General features: G+C 39.4%; 1 protein-coding gene across 1 annotated transcript in view; it reads right to left on the bottom strand.

Moving 5' to 3' along the window:
- The window catches only part of elna (elastin a), a 50,060-nt gene extending 38,329 nt beyond the window's left edge, over positions 1 to 11,731 (bottom strand). The window contains exons 1-3 of the mRNA XM_078793010.1: positions 11,017 to 11,731; positions 982 to 1,041; positions 196 to 243 (exon numbers count right to left, since the gene is read on the bottom strand). Of these exons, the coding sequence (XP_078649136.1) occupies positions 196 to 243; positions 982 to 1,041; positions 11,017 to 11,092 (184 nt within the window). The 5' untranslated portion in view covers positions 11,093 to 11,731. The remainder of the gene's footprint in view (positions 1 to 195; positions 244 to 981; positions 1,042 to 11,016) is intronic.
- Positions 11,732 to 24,917: the final 13,186 nt, after the last annotated feature.

Here is a 24,917-nt window from a genome sequence, read left to right as displayed (position 1 = left end):
AACAAAACCAACAACCTGAAAGCATCTTTTTCATAAAATGTGTATTATGTTCCTTCAAATCGGATTTCTTTATACGGCATTGTATTACATAATACAATGAAAACGAAATCAAACCTACAGGAGAGTCCATCTTATCTTAAATCAAATTATTTCAGGGAAAAGAAAAAACCTCAGCAAATTTGTTCTTCGACTCACCTGCTGATTTTGCTGGTTTATAGCCGGCAGGCACTCCTCCACTTGACCCTTTTCAATGAAACATCACACAATGCATGTCACAATAAGATACACTGGTTTCATATTCCATCAGTGTGTAATAATCTGGTACCATAATACAATACACAGATTTAGATGGATTACAAACGCATGTATATTCGATATATATATTCTATTACTTTTAGAAATATGCTTTTTATCGTAAGGGCAGCCCAGGGGCCATTTACAGCCCAAAGCCTGTTTTAATTGGGGCTAATTAACCTGAAATTGCAATTCATTCATTCCCGTTTATTGCCTTATTATTGTCAGAGCGCACACTGCTGATTGTTGAAACTGACACAAATACAACAATGCATGATTTTCACCCCTTAACTTTGTTAACAGTAAAATCATGGCAGATGTCTGCCCCCTTCTGCCGACTGTTATAAATATTTTGTTATAGTTTAGAAGAAGGTCTACAATGCAATGGTGCGTCCATGTGTCTTTTACTACTGGGTAGGGGCAAGCGTGTATAAAGTACAAACAGATGCCACACTGTGTGGTCAGTGCAGTTATCAATCTTGGAAAACGTACTGGCATTTTTTCACATTGCTCGATTGGGAACTATGTATTATAAGAGGGAATAGTTTTACTTTTAACATTGCCAAATCCTTTGCCTTCACTACATTTCTACATTAGTTTCATTTGTACTACTTTTACTGCAGTCAGTTGCGGTTGCTCTAGGTTATTATTCCAAACTCTTCCAGCAGACTTTAGAGTATTTGTTACCTGGATAGAATCCAGTTCCTGGTCCGGTGCCTATCCCAGCACCAGGTGGTACATACACCCCTGCAACACAAACCAGAAAATCAAAAGGTCATTCTTGGTCAGCAGCACTCGCAAGCTAACCAAAAATAGATCCAAAAAGATAGTGATGAAATATGCTTTTACTGCAAACAGAATTTATGAAGCCCATTGCATGACCCCATTTATTATCCACACATTTTTCTCACATTTGACCCAGACAGCAAAATAAAACAGTATCTCAGGTCATGACTGTGATGGGTTTATAGTGAAACATGATCTGTTGCAGTGAGGATCCCCGTTATAAAAGTTTATACAAAAATATAAGTCAAAGTTCAGGAGCTCCTTGACATCCTTCTACACCCTCCCATCATGTGAGCTACAACAACGGTGGGAAAGAAAGGGAAGGATTAAAAAAAAAAATGACGCCAGTACAGGACAACTGAGGACAAAATCCTAAGGAAGTGGTGAGCTAAGGCTTAAATGACAGCTTTCTATGTTGTGAGGGAGAAACCTGGTTTGCATCACCACAAACACAACACAATGGAGAGAATTGTACTAAGGGGACCACAGTGGTTTTGTTTAATGGTCCTTACATGTGCAAGCGGGCCAATTAATTTAAAGCACATGTCAAAGGCGTCTGCGTGTTTATTAGCACATTCTGTGTGAACGCTGCACTTTGTACTCCTTCTGCGTGGACACTTACAAGGCAATATACTGTCTGAACAGGCAGAATGAAAATGTATGACATAAGCCACCCCAAATGTAAACATATCATCTATGGCACTGCAGAAGGCTTGCACTAACAAGTAATGAAATATTTAATGACTTTCTGCCATAATAACATCAATACAGTTGAGGTTAGGACTAAATGTCAACACTTGAGAAGGAAACTATTGAAGTGCCTACTTGTTAAAAAAAAAAAAAGTGAGAAGGTGGGGTTGTGAAGAAGTTGTAATATACCGTTCACTGGATATTATTATTATTATTATACAAAGAAAAGCATATTCATACTACACTAATGAGCATATATTTCCATTGCTTTAATATGCTGTTGACAGGAAGCAGAACTGCAGGTAGCAGAGATGAGGATCCTGAGGTTCTAAGTGGGAGTGACCAGGATGGATAGGATCAGGAAGGAGTAACATTACATGTTAGAGGCCTTGGAGATAAAGTCAGAGAGGCCAGACTGAAATGGTTCGGACCAGAAGAAAGATAGTGACTATATTGGTAGAAGGATGCTACCAGGTAGGAGGCGTAGAGGAAGACCAAAGAGGAGGTTTATGGATGTAGTGAAGGAGGACATGAGGGTAGTTGGTGTGAGAGAAACAGATGCAGAAGACAGGGTTGGATGGAGGAGATTGATTTGCTGTGGTGACCCCTGAAGGGAAAGAAGATGTCTTTTCACCAACATGTATGCCAATTACATATAATGTCATTAAAGTTTGGACGGATTGGCTTATGCTAGGGAAAGAGGGAGGATAGTCCAAAGTTTAGACTGTTTTTGAAATTTCTTCATTCAGTTTGTATGATAAATTATTGATATCATTGCATATTCTTACTGGCCATAATGTTCCTCTCAGTATAAAGTAGTGTAGTTACTATATACCACAAAGTAGTAAACTTCATCTATCAAACCAAGCATAATTATCTTGAAAGGCACACAATTTGATACAGCTCTTGTACTGCATCCCCTTTGATCAGGGGTCTCAAACACGCGGCCCGCGGGCCACACTAGTTTGAGGCCCCCGCCTTGATATGAAAGTTTAATGTTAGTGCGGCCCGCGCAAGTTTGATATGGATGCTGTATGGTATCATGTACCCAGAAAAAATTATTACGTTTGATTAATGTTCATGTTAAAGGTTAAATAACTGTTAATAGTTATCCTCCCTATCCGTGTGGAAGTGGTAAGTTTTTGGCTATTTAAGTTTAAAGGAAAGAGCTTGAAGGCTACCGTTTAGGTCACTAGCTCTATAGTTTGCGAGTTAGCATGTGTCCTTGCAGCAAGACCCTGCAGTTGCGCAATATGTTGTAAATAAAAAGAGTATAAATGTGACTATAGTCGTGTTTTGTCATGTCTACGGGGCTCTAATAATGCTTTGTTCATTTTAATCTGAAAAAAATAATTTGTCTACCCACCAACTATATGTGGTTTCTTAAATTTGCTGTTTTATTATTATTATTATATTTATTTATTTATTACTGATTGATTGATTTTCTTTATTCTTGATTTGTTTATTTATTTTTCATCTTATCTTGTGTAGAAAAATAGAAAGTAAGATATTTGAGAACAGTGGAATGTTTTATCAGAGCTTTTATTGTAGAAAATTGGAACCAAAGCGAAGTTTTTTAAATTTTTTTGTTTTTAATAAATGAGTTTTGTTTTTGTTTTTTTGGAAGATGCGGCCCAGTCTCACCCAGACCCGAGCTCCAGTGGCCCCTAAGTAAATTGAGTTTGAGACCCCTGCCTTAGATGGTGTTGGCGTACCTACTGTTTTAGTAAGATTTGTGCATGTGTGTTCAGTGTGTCAGTGCCACTGCCACCATGACAGATGTGTCAGGTGCTGGCAACACCCAACCGGGGTGGAGAGTTTGTTCCTTTGTCGCACAATTAGAAGGATTTCCTGTCTGGGCTTTGCTATAGCGAGGCAAACTGGAATGTGTCTGCCCCACTTTTCCTCTGTTTCGGGGTCACGTCATGCTACTGTGCCACTTTTATAGAGGGCATCAAGTTCACTGTCAGAGGTAGGTACACACACTGATCTCTGACATGTAGCCTATTCTGTATTTCAGTATTTCTTCATGAGTGGGGCAGCGGCTGCTGGTGTTTAGACCAACTGCTGCAAATCGTAGGTACTAGTACTGTTTATCCACTCTGTTTATCTCCAAAGTCTAAAAAATATGCACGTTAGGTTAATTGGGGACTCAAAATCAGGGGTATTCAAAGTGCGGCCCGGGGGCCATTTACCGCCCGCCTCTGTTTTATTTTGGTTCTCACCACATTCCCAAAATACGATTACACAACAGTAAAAATGGGAAGTCATTTTAAAATGATAAAGACAACATTTTTAGGAAAATAAAGTCATAATATTAAGAAAAAATGTAGAACTCAAATTAATTAACTTTTAAAATATTATACATTACAAAAAATACTGCATACTTGTGATTGACTTGGAATGAAGTAACACATTACAAATATGGATTATATTCTTGACAAACAAATATACCATATTTTTTGTGAAAAAAGCATAAAGTCATAATATTAAGAAAAAATGTAGAACTTGAATTAATTAACTTTAACAAATATTATAATAATAATGACAAAATATTATGAAAATAAAGACACAATATTACAAAAAAATACTGCATACTTGTGATTGACTAGGAATGAAGTAACAGATTACAAATATGGATCATATTGTTGACAAAGAAATGTACCATATTTTTTGTTAAAAATATTCAATATTTTGCCTCGGTTTTATGACTCTGTAGGTTTTATGACATCATTGATTGTAACTGCTACTCTCAAACGTTCTCTCATGTCATCTCCTGTGGATCAGCTGTTCGAATAAATGTTAATTATTTTCTGACTGAGCATAAATTCAGACAATAAAACAATCAACATCTAACTGAGAACAGAACAATTAAGTCAACTGTGTCCGTGTATTACATGAATGAGTAGCAGAGGAGTTAGGAAATATGAAGTCACAACTTGTTTTGTTTTTATGAATCAAGTCATAGAAATGATGTTTTTTTTTCCGTAGTTCCTCCCAATGCTAAGAACAGTTTTTCACAATTGCGCTTTGTGACCTGTAGGAGTGCGGCTTTGCTTCATTTGAAACAACAAGCGAATGCATAATGTGCCATTTCCACCAGCCTGTGCTGTGGTTGCTCACATAACTGCTCGTATATTAATGCTCGCAATCCCCTTCATTACTGGTAAATGCCAGGTCAACATCATCATAAAATGGAACACCGCACTTAATTTGTGCAACTGTTTATACAAAATAAAAAAAAACGTTTGAGCTGTAAATGTACCTACTTTGAGCAAAACTCACACAAATCCAAAACTGTAGTCCCATGGGGAGGGGGGGCAGGTTTATGGAAATCTGTCAAAGCAACAGCATGGTTCCTGGCCCCCTAACATTATAAAGCATGTAACAGTCCCTACTATCACTGTCACTCCTTCCACTGCATGTTGGATGAGGAGAGAATGAAGAGCATCTAATAATGAAAAAAATGCCCTCACTTATCTTATCGTGACACTCTAATATGACTCTCCATTCTGACTTGGTCTCAGAGTCACTTGAGGCTGAGTGTCAGCATGAGGAATGCACTGGAAAAGTAGACCTTGTGGAAATGGTGCTTGGTCAAGAAGCAGATCTTGGTGGTGTTGCTCAAACCACGAGATGAGCTGATACAAAATATTGGGTTCACAAGAACAAGACAAGACCATATTTGAATATTGCATTTAAGAAAACTAAATGTAGGACGAACAAACAGACTTTCTTAGTCAATTGAGTCGTCACAACAAAATGCAGGAGTCAGCCCTTTTGTTGTCTCTGTTGGGGGAGACGGGGCCGGTAGCATACACACAGAGTGCAGAAGAGTGCAACGTAGCAGAAATTAAATTAGTTTCACCATATTGTCACGTTTTTAAAATATGTTTTTATTGCACTTTTCAAAAAAATAAATTACAAATACATAATAAAATCGTTTTCGTAAAACCTTATCTCGTGTATAGTCTTGTCGTGTGTCTTGTGACATCCCTCATGCACTCATGCCCCAGACCATGATACACTTGCGTTGCCAGATAGTTACACAACAATGGCTGTGTGGGTAGTAAATCTATACTATTACACGAGTTGTACCTGGACAAATCCAAAGTATATCCAGGTTTCATTTCCATAGTAATGTCCCTTGAGAAGATACGTATACTGTAGTAAAAATGCAAGAAATGTAAATAAAATGTGAGGAGTGTACTCACTTTTGTGAGATACTGTATCTGGGTCGAGCTCAACAGTACTTTCAAGTGGACGCTCTGATCTTTCTCATCCAATGAAAAATGAAAGAACCGGCGTGATGCACACACCTACTATGTTGCAAAACAAAAGCATGCCAGTGGACTTCTATGCAATTGATTCATGCAGCCAAATGCTGCAATGGCGGCCAATCTTTTGCGATTTATTTTATACAGCTATAGTTACAACTAAACTATATGTACAAAAACATCATTATTTATATGTGCTGCTAGGTAATATGATCATTAATATTGTATGAAAATCCTCATAATTGCTGGGAACACTTTGTGAATTGCCACTAACATATAGAAATTCTATTATGTGCATTTTTTATGTATACAGAGTTGAATAAATCGGTAATAGACATGTTTTTTTTTTAATCCCAGACAGTGAAACTATAAAGTTATATTAAAACAACTCAATCCAAACCACTGGTCTAAGCCCTCCAACGCTTTTCACAGTAGTCTTGGTGGCAAGAAATTCAGTTTGCCAAAAAGTTAAGTGCTTCTGGCATCTGCTTTACAGAGACTTCAGCCAGCCCACATACGCTTTAATATAAAACTGCAAGCGGTGGATAAACCTGTCAAATGTACAAGGACTTACCCAGTACACAGCCGGTGCCAGAGAGACATAAATGCTCATAACTGTTTCTTTCTCAACAGCCAATCTAAGTCATTCAAGGCTTTTAAGCAGGCTCCCGGCCACACGGGTGAAGTCACCTAGCCGCTTAACGTCATCAAACTGAAATGTATTCATGAACGCAGCACTGGAAAGCTACAGAGAAACCTGTATCGTGATCAGATGATTCCTCTGATTGCAAAGTGGAGTTGATGAGCACTGGGATCCCAGTCCGTCACTTGAATCCAACAAATCGCGGTTGCGCCACTCACGTGAGCCAAAAAAGGGATTGAGACCTGGATTCACAAGTCTCTGTCTATAAAATCTGAAGCACTGACCTTGGAAATTGAGACAATCACTTTGGGTATCAACCAGCAGTCATGAGCTAATGTTGGAATCCCTGACTGTTTCGGACAGCAAGGTCATGCCATGCAATCTACATTGATTGAGTTAAATGAGCCAATTGACTTGCAGCAGTGCAAAGAGAACCCACGGCCACTTTAATTTCATTAGGAGAGTGAAGTCAGTCAAGTGGTATTTTCATTTTTTTTGTCCGCTGACTGGTGCCATGCACAAAATGTATCCATCATCAATCCTTTACTGGCCAAGTGCATAGTTTTTAATCAAGACTGATTGGTTATTAGTTAGCAAGGATGGGACCATTTCCTGTTCTAGTCTACAACATTCAAGACTTTAAATTCATCCAACAGCTAATTACTGAGACTGTCAGGATTGTACATCGATTGTGAGCTACCGGTAGAACGCCAAGGTAGTTTGGGTCGATCGTGTTAACGTCACTTTGTATATGTCATATGACACCAGTCAGCTGACATTAAGTTTCGTTACTGATTCACTTCCCTGCAGTATTTCAGGGATAAACAAACTCAGCAGTAAAGTGCCTATATCTATGGAACTTTTTTTCTATTCATTCAACCATTTTCTATACCGCTTGTCACTCACTTGGGTCATGAGTATGCTGGAGCCTATCCCAGCTCACACATAGACAAACAACCATTCACACTCACATTCACACCTATGGACAATTTAGAGTCTCCAATTAAGCATCATGCGTAGTTTTCGAATTTGGGAGTTAGCCAGAGTACTCGAAGAAAATGTATATGTACGGGGAGAACATGCAAACAAAGTTAAACAAAGTCAAAATTACTTTAACAAAATGTGTCTGTAAAGGTTTCGCCTTCTGCCTTTGCTAATGTTTGTTTTCTACTTGCTAGCTTAGCAGACAGAGACCCCACTTGAAACTGAACATACAGAAATAAAGTCTTTCAATTATGACATACATAAAAAACTAAATAATGTCTCTGTGGGATTCAACATAAAAGATGCATTTAAACAAATAATGAACAAATAATTAACACTTCAGTGTTAATTAACACTGAAAACCCAATTTACACGGTAGCGATTAGCATTAGCTATTTTACATGGTGATTTCAAACATTCATTCATTCATTCATTTTCTACCGCTTTTTCTCACAAGGGTGGAGCCTATCCCAGCTGTTTTTGGGCAAGAGGCGGTACACCCTGGACTGGTCGCCAGCCAATCACAGGGCCTATATAGACAAACAACCATTCACACCTATGGACAATTTGGAGTTGCCAATTAACCTAGCATGTTTTTGGAATGTGGGAGGAAACCCATGAAAAAACCCATGCATACACAGGGAGAACATGTGGGTCGAGGGTAGAATTGAACCCTGGTCTCTTAGCTGTGAGGTCTGCGCGCTAACCACTTGACCACCATGCCGCCCTAATTGAAACATATAAGCATAAAATACAGGTAAACACTTTCTAAAGCTCAACAAGAGACAGGTCTGCCACATTCAACATCATAATGGCAGAAGATTACTGAGAAACCGAGAAAGATTAAGACTGCAACCCACCATTTGGGAACCCCTGGTATAAACAATACAGTTTTGTTGTTTAATCGTCCTGGCAAGGCATATCTACCTGTTTTTTTAGAGTGTTGCAAACAAATCTTCAGTCCAACCATATGGTTCTGTAACTCAACAGGAGACATATTTATCAACAACCTCCTTTGTAGTTGTTTCCTTGAGGACCATAACTCATTTAGACTTGTCAAAGGAAACATTCAGATGCATGATATGAGTGAATGTAGTGCTGATCATTTTCACGTTGTTCACAGATACTTGACCCTTGGACTACGTTGAGTTCATTTTTTTCTTCAGGTTGTAGCGCACACACAGATGGAGCTGGTTTGAGAACCATATGATGTTATGGGTGGATCTAGTAAGGACTTTGAATAAATTCAACCTAAGCCAACACTGATAATTATTGTCCCCTGACCTGTTACATAGTTTGATGGGAAAACAGCAATGGACTCAAGGCCGTCGTCAGCTTAGAAAAATGATACTTTATATGGAGAATAATGTCATCTCCTTGCATCTGAAATGCCACTTGCATGAGGAAGGAAGAATACTAAAACAAGCCCTCAGAGAATGCAAATCTCCACCAAGGAAGCCCTGTTTCCACATAATCCCTCTAATCCTACTGGGGAAAAGGAAGGACCACCATATTCGGTGTAAAAAAAATGATTGATTAGCTGCAAATGTAATGGTTCCTTTCTTGGCTGAGCTTACGTACCTCCACTGAGTTTGGTGAAAAGCATCCAACTGGTTTTTATGATTCCCACAAAGACACTCACAAATAAATGCTTCTTTGAAGAGATGTTATATTAATGGCGTAGATGACTGACGTTTTTTTTTTTTTTTTTTTGTGAGCCGACAAGCACATCTTGCCCAACCAGAGATTGAAAAAAAAAAATCAAAGTAGTGAAAAAAGGGCTAAAACGTAAACACAGACTGAGTGAGAGTGGGAGGAAAGGCATGCACACACAATGTCTCTCTGTGTCTGTAACAGATAAGCTGTAAAGTCAAATGGCTCTTGAAATGAACCTATCAAATAAACATGTCTCCGCCTTATGGTGGTTTTACGTTCAAATGAAAGACCGGGTACCTTCATGCTGTCAGTAGAGACACTCAAATTCTCATTCGCTCCTTCACGTTATAGCAACACACGTGGTCAACATACTCTGTCCGCATATGTGTGAAGACATTTTTCTGAGGTGAATACCACACATGTATCCTTGTTAAATGTAAAGTTTATAATAGAAGCACTGGCGATGCTATATGTGTGATACCAGCATGGGAAGCAGCTGCTGCTTCTGTTTTACATTAAAGTGGTGATAAAACAGTAAGTGAGACAGATGGTAGTTACAAGAGATAAGAGCCAGAAAACAAGGCATTACAGACTCAATCTATTGTGAAGTTCGAGTCAACACAAGCCACAAAATTAGGGAGACGTGCACAATTCAATGAGATATCTAATATAGGAGTTGTATTGATTGACACCACTCAATTTGATGGAGTGCACTTTGTGGGGAGGTTTCTATTTTTAATCTCATAAGATTGTGCAGGCGTACCTAATGCTGTGTCCATGTACAGTTAGAGTCGGTAGTAGTTTTTTTTTTGTCTGTTTCTCTGTTAAAGTCACACGTGATTAGTATAAATGTGTATGTGCCCACACTCAGTGGGGGAGGGAGTGGTTGCATACACACGCTAGCTGGGAAGGTGAGGATGGATGAGCAGCAGGAAACAAAATTTGAGGCGCTTTGACAAGTATCAGCGGAAGAAGATGGATGGATGTTTTTAATTTTGTCGGTTTTTATTTATATTTTATCGTGTAATGTTTTGTTGATGTGTTATTTCACTGTAAAAAGTTGTATATTTACAAATTAATTAGAGGGAATTGCGCACAGGTTGTGAGAGCATGCAAAAGAAGATGTAGTCATGCTAGAATTGCACATCTGAATGAACCCCTGCAGTAATTCATCCGGCATATCAATAGTCAAGTCAATAGTGTGACAAATATTTCCCAAGCATGCACATATACTGTATATTTTATCCGTGATGAGCATATTAATTTGCTATTATGCTTCATATTGAGAACAGTACACCTAAATTAAAGCAGGGAAGGCCAGCAGGGTAGTACCGAGCTTCATCTTCAACTTATTAGAACTGTGTATATGAATCCAGTGCCAAGAATGTCGTCCAATGTATTAACAGGAATGTCCTCAACAGAGGTTTGATTTCACAACTATTCAGGGTGATTTATTAAGTGTGCAGAAGAAAAGCCTGGTAAAACAACTTTTACAAAAGCTGCATTATTGTATCAATATATTGAAATAAATCCTACTTGACATGCAAAAAACAATTAAAAAAACATATTCTCATTTTGAAGAAATGATGTCAAAAAAAAGGGTCAAACATGCAGAAAAAGCCTTGCACCTGCTCTTAGTATGACAGATGCAGCTAAGTGTTCAGTTGAGCTGTGACACACACTTACCTCCTTGCAGAGAGGGCTGAATCACTGCTACGAGGAAGAGTCCATGAAGGAGCAGCCGAACCTTCCCGTTAGCCATCTCGCTCCCAAATGCACCACCTCTCTCCAGATGAGCTGGTTTTATTCTCAGCTACCTAATTAACAAAAGCGTGTCGTCTTGAAGATAGATGAGGGAAAAAAACTTTTTTTTTTTTTTTTTTAAGGAGAGACAGATATATGATTAAAACACGGCAAGAGCTCCGTTTCAATGGATTGCTTTGCTTTTCCTCTCTTCCCTGTCTGTTGTTGCTGTTTTTATTCTGGTCACTGTTGCCAACAGTATTAGAGCTGCTGCCAGCAAGGACAGGGGGGGGAGAGAGAGAGGCAAAGAGACACGTTTAGTGGGAGAGAGAAAGTCCCCCATCAAGAAGGAATTGAACTACTTGCCAAACACTTGCATGGATACAAAGCATACTTATCTGAGAGCGTCAGCTACAAGACAGAGAAAAAAACAACCCACACAGCCAGACAATTAACTCTACATTTTCAGCTGCTTGAATTTGCAGTGTTAACACTTGTTACTAAGGAAAAGTGACAACAGGTCACATGAAGTCATCGTCGGCACAAAGATGCTCCAAACAGAGGGACATAGTGAGTGGCACGTGCAGGGGGGAAGCAGTCTTGGAAGTGGTGGTAAAAGAAATGAGGACACCATTGGCATCGCACAGAGATAAGCCAGCCAATTGCATGAAACACCAACCTGTTGGTCTTAACCTGCATCTCAGAGATAATGGCAACTGTCAGTGTGGTCACAAGAATTCAATGTTGAGGCTGTTGGTCTGTTGTCATATTTACAGGACTCTCGAGATTGTCTGAAAAGAGAGCAGAGCATAAACACATTGTTCTTATGACTCATTTCTCAAGTGCAGAATGTTCCGTGGAGCCAAAACGTGATGGCCCGTGTCCCTAACCTGTACATCAGTAGACACGAGTATCACCAAAACAAGCAATGAGATCGAGGAGAGAACCGGGCATTTGGCTAAAAAAGACAAATAGTCTTTGCATGAGTATATTGTTTTATGTATCCACGGCAGATCTTTTTGTGCATGGATCAGGTCATGAATCCCAACCTTCCAGTCCCCAAGCTGGGTCTTTCCAAAGGAGCCATATGAGGCAAGGGGGAAGAAAAAGTGACAGCTACAGATGGATCTTAAAGTGCACAAGTTTTGTTGGAAAGACAATGTCTTGGTGCTCGTAGAACTCAGTCACACCGGCCACATACGCTGCATGTTTGAGTCGGGCTGTTTCATTTGTGCCTTGAGGATGGCGTTAATGCAAGTTTCAGACTGCCAACTGTCAAAAAATCCCCTAAAAGTCATAATGTCATAATGCTAATTTAACAGTGGTCTTGCAGAGTTCTTGAACTCTTTCCCCCACTAAGTGCACCTACATGGATGACCAGCATTGTACTAAGTTTTTGGTACATTTGACATGTTTGACAATTGGTAAAAGGTTCAAATGCACATTCAACCAACAAAAGCAAGGGTTTTTCATAATGTGGCACAACGAGCAGAGTATAATACTTTGGGGTCGCCCCTAGTCTCCGAAAAACTTTATTTTTTTGCTCATTGTAGGAACTAAAAATCTCTTAATTTTGCCGTTGATGCTGCACGGTGAGGAGTGGTTAGCGCTCAGACCACTCAGGTAGGAGACCTGGGTTCGATTCCCCGCCCAGGCGTCTCTGTGTGGGGTTTGCAAGTTCTCCCAGTGCATACCTGGGTTTTCTCAAGGTACTCCTAGCTTAATTAGCTTAATTGGTGACTCCAAATTGTCCATAAGGGGGCTGCACGGTGGTCAAGTGGTTAGCAGGCAAGACCTCACAGCTAGGAGACCAGGGTTCAATTCCACTCTCGGGCATCTCTGTGTGGAGTTTGCATGTTCTCCTCGTGCATGCATGGGTTTTCTCCGGATACTCCGGTTTCCTCCCACATTCCAAAAACATGCTAGGTTAATTGTCGACTCCAAATTGTCCATAGGTATGAATGTGAGTGTGAATGGTTGTTTGTCTATATGTGTCCTGTGATTGGCTGTTGACCAGTCCAGGGTGTACCCCGCCTCTCAACCGAAGACAGCTGGGATAGGTTCCAGCATGCTCGCGATCCTAGTGAGGATAAGCGGTATCGAAAAGGATGGATACATAACTGGCATTAGCTTAGCAGGTTTTAAACTATTTGTTTTCTTTATTTTTCTCAAGCCTCCCCTGAAGTATTCTGTCACCTTTAAGTGTAAGCACCGATTCGAATGCAAACGGGGCACATTTGCTTTTCACTTTCTGAGCACGTCTAAAATCATCCACATCTACATGCCTAGCTTAAGATGCCATTCAGACTCACTAGGGCTACCAAAACATTGACACCATGTCTACAGACTCGTCTTGGCTCAAAAACCTCTACGCATTACTCTGGAAATATCTCAGCGCTGACAAGAATGTCGTCCTCCATATTTTTGTTATCGTTTCGGGACTTAAAATAGAAGAGACTAGGAGCTGCAGGGAAAGCCATTACTCTAACTGACACCAACCTGACAGACCTGCATGTTACACCAAGGCTAATGGGATGTGCTTTCCAAAACATACAACATTCGTCATAGTAGTGACATTCACTGTTAGTGTTCATACTTCCACATGCTGATTTGTGTAATGCCGGGGCAAAACTCAGCTGGTCAGACTAAATACAAAGCAAGTTTCACTTGGACCCAGTAAAATCAATTCCATCACTTCAATTGCCGTGTCTGCTGTGACAGCGAATCCCATCCTTCTAATCTAAATATAATATCTGGTGTATATAGTGCAGTTGGGAATGTTTATATTTCATACAGAGTAGCGAATCAATATGTTATTGAGTTTATACATAAACTTGCCTCATATTGAGACTGATATTAGCTGAGCCCTAAGAATGTAGTATGTCAAAAGGGGCTATGACTAGACTTCAGTTATTACTTTGTAATGAATCACAAATTAATTGTGTGATTTCTTCTATATACTGCCATCCCTCATTTATTACAGTTAATTGACTTAATTGATATTTATGACTGTCTAAATATGTGTTCTAACATTATTAGAGCCTAATAGACATGGCATAGCACCCCTATAGTCACAGTTATACTCCTATTTTTTTGTTTACACCACACACATAGGCTAATCGACACGAGACAGCCATGACTTTTAAGCATAGGATGCTAGTTAGCCTACAATTAACTTAAGAAAGGAGAACTTTTTTTCTACCCAATCATGTTGGACATGGCATGGTATACTACATGCAGTCTAGTATGCAGGCTAGCCTCTTGTTGTTTTACTAACAACAGCCCATAGTCAACCACAAAACAGCAATCATTTATTGGCTAATTCATGTTTGAAAAACCACAAAAGAGTATGGGGTGACTGTAGTGCAAAAACAGTGACAGTGTTTCCGTGCAACATAACAGTAAACAGATTTTTTGGGGGGTGTGTCTGACAAACAGTGACACTATTTTAAACTCATTCAGAAAACACATCTTATGTCTCTCAAGTAGATCAAATCAAGTAGAAGCATACAGAAATAAACTATAAATAAAGAAAGACTATTCTCCCCATTAGCAAATTGCCAAAATGACTCTAAAGATGTTTATTTGAGGTAAAAAAAAAACCCCAAAACATTATTTATTGTTGCCTTAAGAGTAACTGCTTCTAGTATGAATAAACAGATCCGCATTTATTAAGTTTTGTTTGTTTTATACAGATTTTCCTGTAATTTGTCACTGCAAGTTTTTCTTAAAGTGAGACATACATACATACTGAAGGTGACACCTCACTTAAACATACCGAACATGACATAATTGCATGAAAGGAAAACAAGGTGGCAGCACAAGTACATAAAAAGTGTTAGCAGACCTGCTTGTTAACTTTCCCTAAGTGTTATATACCTTTGCAGAATTTATGACGTTTAATCGAACAATTCAATTCATTTTACAGGCTAGGTCCCGCTGCGGCAGGTTACCACATCCAAAGCCAATCACAACTTACGTGCGCAGTACGATATTCCGAACACAAACATTACATTCAATAACAAACCACCTCGAAGCTCATATGATTGCAGTAATTTATGAATTAGAAAACAAAACACAGTGAGGGCACTGAGCTAATGTAGTCTGCATGTGACCATTCTTTCCATGTTTGACTAGTGACAAACTGGAGGCACAAGTGTATTCTGGACCTGAAAAGTGTTTGTCTTCTTTCATTTGGTCCCTATTTGAGCTCCGTCTGGTCCCCTTCCTTTGGACAAAGTTGAATGTTGTTTTTGTCAAAAAGGCAGTGATTGAATGCTGAAGGATTGGGAGGGCGGACTTTACTGCACTCCAAATTGGGACTTCTTTATGGTCATGCTGCTGTAATGGAATATTGGTATTTACATTGACCATATCCTGGAGAAAGGTGGATTATTTTGTTTATGTTGAAAGTATGAAACTCCATTCTTCATTCAAAACGGCATCTCATTTTGACCCAAGAATAATGCATGAACATGAGGTCACATAGGAAGACGCCAACATCTGCTTCCTGAACAGAAACACATTATCTTTATTGGTAGCATCTACACTACAGTCATCTGACTTCCTCGCCTGTGTTGGTTACTTGTACTTGTTGTCCAAATGTCAAGTACGTGTGTGCAGATGGTGTCGTTTTCGTCTTGGTTTTTCTCTGTCGTGTACTTCTTGTACGCATTAGTGGCAAATTGGTGTGTAACAATCAACACGTGGATGACATTGGTACAATGAATCCTTGTTCATTGGATACGTGTTTGCATCTTCCCATGGGGTGCTGGACTGGATATAGTCATTTGTAGACTTGTATTGCCCACTATATTGATAGTTACTATGGTAACCATTATGTCATTGTATGGTCATATCACCTCGTACTTTGGTACAGGACAAAAAAATTAAAAAAATTTAATTAAAACAAACCTTAAACTATATTAGGAAAGCAGGAAGTGAACAAATGTAACAGTTACTGATTGTAAAAGTACCAGATGGAGGGGTAGGATTTAATAAGCTTTGCTTCTTCCTACTCCTTTTGGACATGTGGAACTGATTAGGTCAGGGGTCTCAAACACGCGGGCCGCGGGCCAAATGTGGTCCGCAGGACACTAGTTTGAGGCCCCCGCCTTGATATGAAAGGTTAATGTTAGTGCGGCCCGCGCAAGTTTGATATGGATGCTGTATGGTATCATGTACCCAGAAAAAAATATTACGTTTGATTAATGTTCATGTTAAAGGATAAATAACTGTTAATAGTTAACCTCCCTACCCGTGTGGAAGTGGTAAGTTTTTGGCTATTTAAGTTTAAAGGAAATAACTTGAAGGCTACCGTTTAGGTCGCTAGCTCTCTAGTTTGCGAGTTATCATGTGTCTCAAGACCCTGCAGTTGCACAATATGTTGTAAATAAAAAGAGTATGAATGTTACTATAGTCGTGTTTTGTCATGACTACAGGGCTCTAATAATGCTTTGTTCATTTTAATCAGAAAAAAAAATTTGTCTACCCACCAACTATATGTGGTTTTTTAAGTTTTTATTATTTGCCATTTTATTAATATTATTATTATATTTATTTATTACTGATTGATTGATTATCTTTATTCTTGATTTGTTTATTTATTTTTCATCTTATTTTGTGCAGAAAAATAAAAATTAAGATATTTGAGAACAGTGGTTTTATCAGAGCTTTTCTTGTAGAAAATCGAAACCAAAGCAAAGTTTATTCATTTTTCTGTTTTTTAATAAATTCGGTTTTTTTTTTGGAAAACCTGATGCAGCCCAGTCTCGCCCAGACCCTAGCTCCAGTGGCCCCCAAGTAAATTGAGTTTGAGACCCCTGGATTAGGTGATCACTCAATTGTAATCTGATGCATGTTCAAATGAAATAAAACCATTACCATTACCAATATAGTTGACATAATGGAAAATAAGGCATCTTAGACATAAATAATACATTAGATAAAGTCACACTTTAGCAGCTATTGTTTCATCAATGTAAAAACATTTGCGCAGGAGCTGCTGTCAGCCACAACTCATGCCAGTCACTGGCTCTCTCCACAATGCACACTGCTTTTAATTTTCATCAAAGTCCTTTGACAGTTCATTACTGGAAAGATGTGATGAGTCATGTGTCAGCAAATCAAAATACTAGCAAATATGTCAATCTGCTTGGTGAATAACTTAAAGCTTATGTATTTCCACATGGGCAAATTGATCTACAAGTGAAATACATTGCCATAAGTTTACTTAAGCAAGTATTCACCAAGCTGCTCCTGACAGCCGCAGTGTTTAGCGAGTGGATACCGCATGCTGGCAGGTGACAAGTCCCATGCTGCTGTCTTTACAGTCTTCTTTTAATGCCCACAGACAAGCAGACTGGCCCACTTCCAAAAGTGTGATACATTCCCCCGGACTACGTTCCAGATGTGGTAGTGAACATCAGGCAACCGGGGGGTGGGTGGGGGGGGGGGGGTTGGCTGATGAGCTCTTGTAAAGGCCAGACCAGTCTCACAGAGTGACTCATGTTTGGCATCCATGTTTTTAAAAAGCAACCTGCTGGAGAGCAGTCCGTGCATGCGCTTGAGCAGAACATCCAAGTGTCAATGTGCCCAATCGGATTTCATGAATTTGATTACGTTTTTAATGCAGCCAAGAGAAAAATAACTGGCCTGGAACGTATGCACTGTCATAACGGATATTATTAATTATTTATTTTAGTCCTAACATGGTTTCATTGTTTCGATTTGAGATCTTTTGGGTCCTTGCCCTCGGGTCTGTCATGTATCAAGTACATTTTTGGAAGTAAAGTCACACTGTAAGTAGGCACATCATTTGTCCTCATAATGAGATGGTCCGTGCCAAATTTTGGTTTTCATTTACATGCTATGGCTCATTTGAATCTTAAGTCATAGGATTTCCTAATCTTCATGTGTGTGATTTCATAAGCATTACAAACCATAGTTGGAATTTTACACAGTAGAAACTACAGTCAATCAGCCCTGGGGTTGTACAATTCATTTAAAGTCACATACACACAAACTTGTTCTGGTTACTCAGTATAATACTAAGTGGAAAATATGTGGACAACAATAGCAAAAGAGTTATCTCAGATTTAGAAAAGCAATGCAGCTATACAGTAGAGTTTGATTATTTAATACTTGTAGGATGTTAGATTTCAAGCTTATCATGGTTCTCAGGCTTTTTGAGCAATCAGCCAGTAATCTTTGATACATCCCTGAGATTGTCTGAGAGAAAGCCAGAGCAGGAAGCTGAATTCTTAGGCCACATAAGACACTGATGACACGACTTTTCACCATGTCACTTGATGTCCAGTGAAAGACAGACTTAGGGGACCATAATCATTAAGTGAGATGGTGACAAGCCATTGTGGGCGGAACTTAAGACATGGGAAAACATTCTCTTATCATCGGAGGATAACAGTGAAATTTCCTGCTGTAGCATAATTTGGGTGCTTATATTGTGTGCAAACTATACTGTAATATTGGGCTAGCACTTCTCAGCGATACTTAAGTACTGTGACACTCATCTCCCACATGCACACAAACACACTTCCTTAACATTGTTAAAACTTCCTTATGGCACCCCTGACCGGGATTCTTCGAGTAGATAAAAGGGGATTTACCATATACAGTAAATAATGTGTCAGCTTTTAGTGTGGGATATTAAGCAATGGGATTTTTATAAATACAACAAAATGTGTAAGCTGGAACACAATCCATTCCTGGACACTGTGTAGGAAAGAAATAAATATTTAATTAATCTGTACTCCACCTCTCTCAAGTCTGCTGGGATAGGCAAAATGGATGGGTGGATGGAATGGATGGAACATTTACACTAGGGGTGTTAAAAAAAGAATTAAATGTTCTGAATTAATTACAGTCATGTAGCGTTAACCTCATTTTTAACTTTCAACTTTACAGTTTCTGTATGCAAGTTGCAGTTTTATCAGTCAGTGGTCAGTCACGCTGATGTGGATATTGATTGGCTGTCATTGTTAAGCATAAGCTGGTAGGCTCCCAATGTAGTTGAGAGGGCGAGATGAGAAACAATAAGTGGCGGAGATGAGACGTGAAAATGAAGGAACTGAAGGAAATGAATGTCAGAGTCGTTGGTCCGGTGAATGGGAAATTTTACATTTCAAAAACATTCCGGTGGTACCATTGACAAAGGTGGAGTGATTAGAAATCTACTAATTTAATTTCTACCATGTTACACTCTACTGCACCTTGTGTGTATGCTAACAGCCCCGCCTCTACCCACTGACACAAAAAGACTGTATGACTGACAAAAGTGCCAAGGTGCTGAACCAATGCACAGAGGGAACTATCTTCCTGCCTGTTTGGAGGCAGGAGACAAGAAAACCAGACACACACACACATTGTCAAGTGCATTTTCAAGTTATGCACTATTCAACAGTAAGGGCCTTTTCCTGGCTCTCCATTGACTACATTGTTTTCACACATTCAAATAACTTTGGGTTGGCATGTTCATTTCTGTGGTTGTGTGGCTTTTGGCATGAAGATATGGATGCTTAATGACACACAACCACTGCGTCATGTCTGCTGTGAACAGTACTCTCAAAGTGTTTCAGGAAGGGTTTGGCATTATTGTTCTGCACTACATCTAATTACCTGCATGCCACTACAGTGAGATTGTTGTGACTGGAAAAACAAAAACATACCAGCTTTTTATGCATCTCGTTTCAGGTCTCATTAAACCATTGTATTGCAAAACCCATTGTTACGTTTTTTTCCCCCCCGCTGTGTCATGTTTCATCAGGGTCACTATCAGATTTCCAGTAGCTTGAAGTGATTTCAATCACTCATTTATCTTCTACCACTTAACCTGTTCAGAAACGGGGTACAACTCAGACAGGTTAAGGTCAAGAAACCAGAGTGCACAGATAAGCCCAAACAAAGATGAGAAGAACATGCAAACTTCACACAGAAACTTGCATTATTGGTCACAAAATTTGGATATTACTTCACTAAAGGGGGATTCAATATTTGCATAGAAAAGAATTGCAAGAAAAACAGAAGAATGGCCTTTCATCAAACAGTTTTCTTAGCTTCAGGAGGTCTTATTCAGAAAACAGATTTTGACTTTATAGCAGTAAGGGGACTTTTTCTGTTTGCAAATCCAAATAAACTTGCAATAAAATTTGGGTAATGTTTCATTTTCTTTTTTTTTTTGTATTTTAAGATGTTGTCAACATGAGATAAAAAAGGAATGCTACCCTCGAGAGCTGTAATTCAAGATGTGGCCTGCTCAGAAGATTTTTAATACTTGATGTTAAGCACACAAGCCTGAGTGGAGGACAAATCTCATACATGAAAACGCAAAGAAGCCTTTAGGAAAAGTTAGATAATGCAGTGAGGATAAGGTTCATCTCTTAAGTACAGTTTTAAAGAATTTGCTAAAAACACGTCACTTTATTTAGGTTGGCTTCTTTGGCAAAGTAAATGTCTGGGAATATAACACGACTGGGGTCAACCCCTACTCTCACAAATGATTTTTGGAGAATATTTCTGGGGAAAATCACTTCATTTTGCCTTTAAACATACTGTAACTGTAATTAGCTTAGCAGGATTGAAAATTGCAAATAAATCATAATAGTCTCAAACACACACAATTACTTAAGATGCTGTATTTATACAATATTTACCATAAAAGTTACACTGACTGACTACACTTGTGTGACAACCTCAAGACATAATGCCATTTTTGATTGACTAATCTAACAGTATGTTCATTATTGTGGTTTGCAGTGGTGCAGAACTGCAGTACTACAAGTGTTATTACTGATGGGAAAAGTATAGTGTAATTAGGTTTTACCGTTAACAAGCTTCGGCTCTCGTGGTTCCATCATGACAGCAGCTATTGTCCAAGGCCAAGCATAAATCTCTAGGAAAGAAAAGAAAGAGGATATTACCACGGTTCAAACAATGCACTAGTGTTTATTGCAACAAAGACTGACAGATCCTAAAACATGAAAAGCACCAAATGTGTCAAGGATGTTGTTTTTGGACGTCATCTCTCTGACCCCACAGTTCTCCGATACCACACCCTCGACAAGACGGGATCTTTTTACTGTTTTGTCATGATCATGATGATCCCCACTGATTTCATCGGTTTATGAAGTGAGCATTTTCCCCCACCAACATTGTGTCTGAAGTCAGAAGAATACGTTAAGCAACATTTAAAGACCACGTGTGTGGTTCAGAATCGACTGTTGCTAGTCACAAGTACAGTGAATGGAAAGGTCTTCCAGTTGAATTTATATCAGCACCCACAGCACCAGCCCCCGGGTTATGGAAAGACCCCTGCTGTCTTCTTTTGGCCTAGCTTTATTGGCTACATGATGTCTTATGCCGATGTGGACTGGAAGCTGTGCTCCTCTGGCAAAACTGGAGAGGATTTTTTTTCCCCGATAGTTACAAAATGTTACTAAAGTGGGGCAATATGGGACAATATGGGACACCGATATTATCGACCGGGTAAAACTTTTTCTATGTTATATAATATATAACGATACCGGCTGCATGGCGGCAAGTGGTTAGCGCGCAGACTTCACAGCTAGGAGACCCAAGTTCAATCCCACCCTCGGCCATCTCTGTGTGGAGTTTGCATGTTCTCCCCGTGCATGCGTGGGTTTTCTCCGGGTACTCCGGTTTCCTCCCACATTCCAAAAACATGCTAGGTTAATTGGCAACTCCAAATTGTCCATAGGTATGAATGTGAGTGTGAATGGTTGTTTGTCTAGATGTGCCCTATGATTGGCTGGCAACCAGTCCAGGGTGTATCGGTATCCAATATCGGAATCGGCAGCATGAAACCGCGATCAGAGCATCTTTACTTGTATTGCATATTATATTGCATATAATACCTCATTTATTGTAGTTAATTGGTTCCAGACCCAGCCGTGATAAGTGAATTTCCGCAAAGTAGGATTTCCTATATATAAATGAAATGTTTTGTACTTTGAGCAACTACTAACTCTTCATTTCTTTCACTCTCACAGTGGCTCAGCAGACCCTAATAAAGAGGAACAACATTAGACCTAGAGTTCCCTCACACATGTTACTGGGGTACTGCTTTGGAGCCAGGTCTGGAGGTGTGGCCCGATGGCGAGCGTCTGGTGGCCGGACGTGCACCCATGGGGCCCCAGCCGGGGACAGCCTGAAAAAGGCAACAAGGGTCCCCCCTCTGGTGAGCTCACCAATCATAGGAGGGGCTAAACGGGGTCGGGTTCAGAGTCAGCTGGGTGGCAGCCGAAAGTGGGACAGTTCGACACGTGCATTGGTGCGGCATCTGTCCGTTTTGGTGAAGGATCTAAGCAGAAAGCATAAGCTCTCAATTTTCTGGTCTATCTACGTTCCTACCAAAAACTATGGTCATGAACTTTGGGTAGTGAAGCATAATATGTTCAGTTTTCGGTTTATAATCAGCCTTTCCTTGACCAGCTCTTTTAGCCAACCGTGTGTTTGGGACGCAGTTGCATTTGGCCGCAGTGTGCTGGTCCACAGAGGTCATTCCTGTCATAACAAGCCCAGTCAACAAAACGAAAATGGAAATAGACAACATCATTTTAGCCTTTTAAGTTAAAGACATACTGGGTACTAATATTAGGCATACAAAAGGCAGTACTGTCTTACATTTATTTGCTGCATTTACAGCCGTCTCTTGCAAAGTTCAGAGGTGCTACCATTTTCTGCCAGCTGCAATGACAGAAAATGTGCGCTTTGTTTACTTTTGGCAATCCAATGCCTGACTAAGGAGGTCCCTGGCTACAGCACAAGCAAAAACTGTCAGAGCTTTGTCACCTCACCGAACAAGGTGCAAAACAACAGTGGAAAGCTTGTGGCCTAATTTAAGGCCCCTGTTTCCTGTCTTTACATCATCACTTGGAAACCTCGGTGTCCGCTCATACCTCAGCTCTTAAATCATTACACACCAGGTCCGCTCCAGGCCAGGCAAGTGGCATAAAACACATTAAGTGCTGTTATTTTATTTAATGTCTGGGAGGATACCAATGAATAATAATCTCGAACAGTGGTTCCCAAAATTTTTACAGCCGCATACACCTTCAGACGTTTGACCTGAAGTCACGTACCCCCTATTCCTGTACACTTACATACACCTGTCTATTTTAATCCGGGTCAAAAATGTGTGTTTTGCATGGTCGTATTTAGGTAAAGTTTCCCATGACCACTGCTAAATAGATAAGTAATCATCCTACATATATTTTAGCAGGGTGTCTATTTTCGCATTTAAATTCAGCAGCATAGTCGTTAGAGAAACGAAATAAACTTGTCAACCATTTATTCATTCATTCATTAATTTTCTACCGCTTATAGTAATGAAGGTCGCAGGGGGGCTGGAGCCTATCCCAGCTGTCTTCAAGAGGCGGGGCACACACTGGACTGGTGGCCAGCCAATCACAGGGCACATATAGACAAACAACCATTCACACTCACATTCATACCTATGGACAATTTGGAGTCAACAATTAACCTAGCATGTTTTTGGAATGTGGGAGGAAACCGGAGAACCCAGAAAAAATCCATGCATGCATGGGGAGAACATGCAAACTCCACACAGAGATGGCTGAGGGTGGAATCGAACTCAGTGGAAAGGTTTTTTGGAATATTACTTCACCATTCTTGAGAGCAATATTTTCAGACTTCAGCTGTCTATTAAACACAGGTACTATACAAATCCTGACTTATCAGTTTTACAATAAAGATTTTAGTTGACTGAGTTTAAAATAAAAATATGTATCGGCAATCAATTTACATAACATCATGTCATTCAATAGCTAATTTTACCAGCACATATGTGGAAGGAATAAATATACACGCAACACAATGTTTACATTCAATGAAAGATCTGTGGAAAAGAAGCCAGTAAGATTCCAGGAAAAAAACAAGATGTAATGAAAATAAACATTGATGTTAATACGTCATCTAACTTGATGACAAATGTTTATCAGATAAACACGGTTATGTAAAAATATGAATAAAAACATACACTGAAATGATTACCATCTGGGTAACATTACAATAAAGACTCTGTATTTTATTTCAAGGTTGTGTTGAACAGGGAAGACTTGGTGTGTTGAAATGTTTGGCCTTTTAGATGTGGAGACAAATGCCCACTGCACAACCAATAAACATCTCGAAACTGTATCCCTAAAGAATGTTGTGTGTTTTGAGAAACTTTATTACAATAGGCTTACAAGTTCAGTTGAAAAAAATGGTAAAAGGAGTGTGCACAGAAATCCCTCATGCCCATTAGCTGCTCTAATGTGTGCAGGAATATAAACATCATACATTCCCTGGCTTATACTCTAAGTCAGGGGTCTCAAACACACGGCCCGCGGGCCAAATGTGGCCCGCAGGACACTAGTTTGAGGCCCCCGCCTTGATATGAAAGTTTAATGTTAGTGCGGCCCGCGCAAGTTTGATATGGATGCTGTATGGTATCATGTACCCAGAAAAAATTATTAAGTTTGATTAATGTTCATGTTAAAGGTTAAATAACTGTTGTGTGGAAGTGGTAAGTTTTTGGCTTTTTAAGTTGAAAGGAAATAACTTGGAGGCTACCGTTTAGGTCGCTAGCTCTCTAGTTTGCGAGTTAGCATGTGTCTCAAGACCCTGCAGTTGTTGTAAATAAAAAAAAAGTATAAATGTGACTATAGTCGTGTTTTGTCATGTCCACAGGGCTCTAATAATGCTTTGTTCATTTTAATAAGAAAAAAAAAAATTTGTCTACCCACCAACTATATGTGGTTTCTTAAGTTTTTATTATTTGCTGTTTTATTATTATTATTATTATA

The sequence above is a fragment of the Doryrhamphus excisus genome, linkage group LG8 (assembly GCF_037039965.1).
Source record: "Doryrhamphus excisus strain RoL-2023G ecotype Guam linkage group LG8, RoL_Dexc_Guam_v1.1, whole genome shotgun sequence".
NCBI lineage: Eukaryota > Metazoa > Chordata > Actinopteri > Syngnathiformes > Syngnathidae > Doryrhamphus > Doryrhamphus excisus.
The sequence above is the reverse complement of the archived record's forward strand: the minus strand, read 5'-3'. Positions and strand labels throughout refer to the sequence as shown.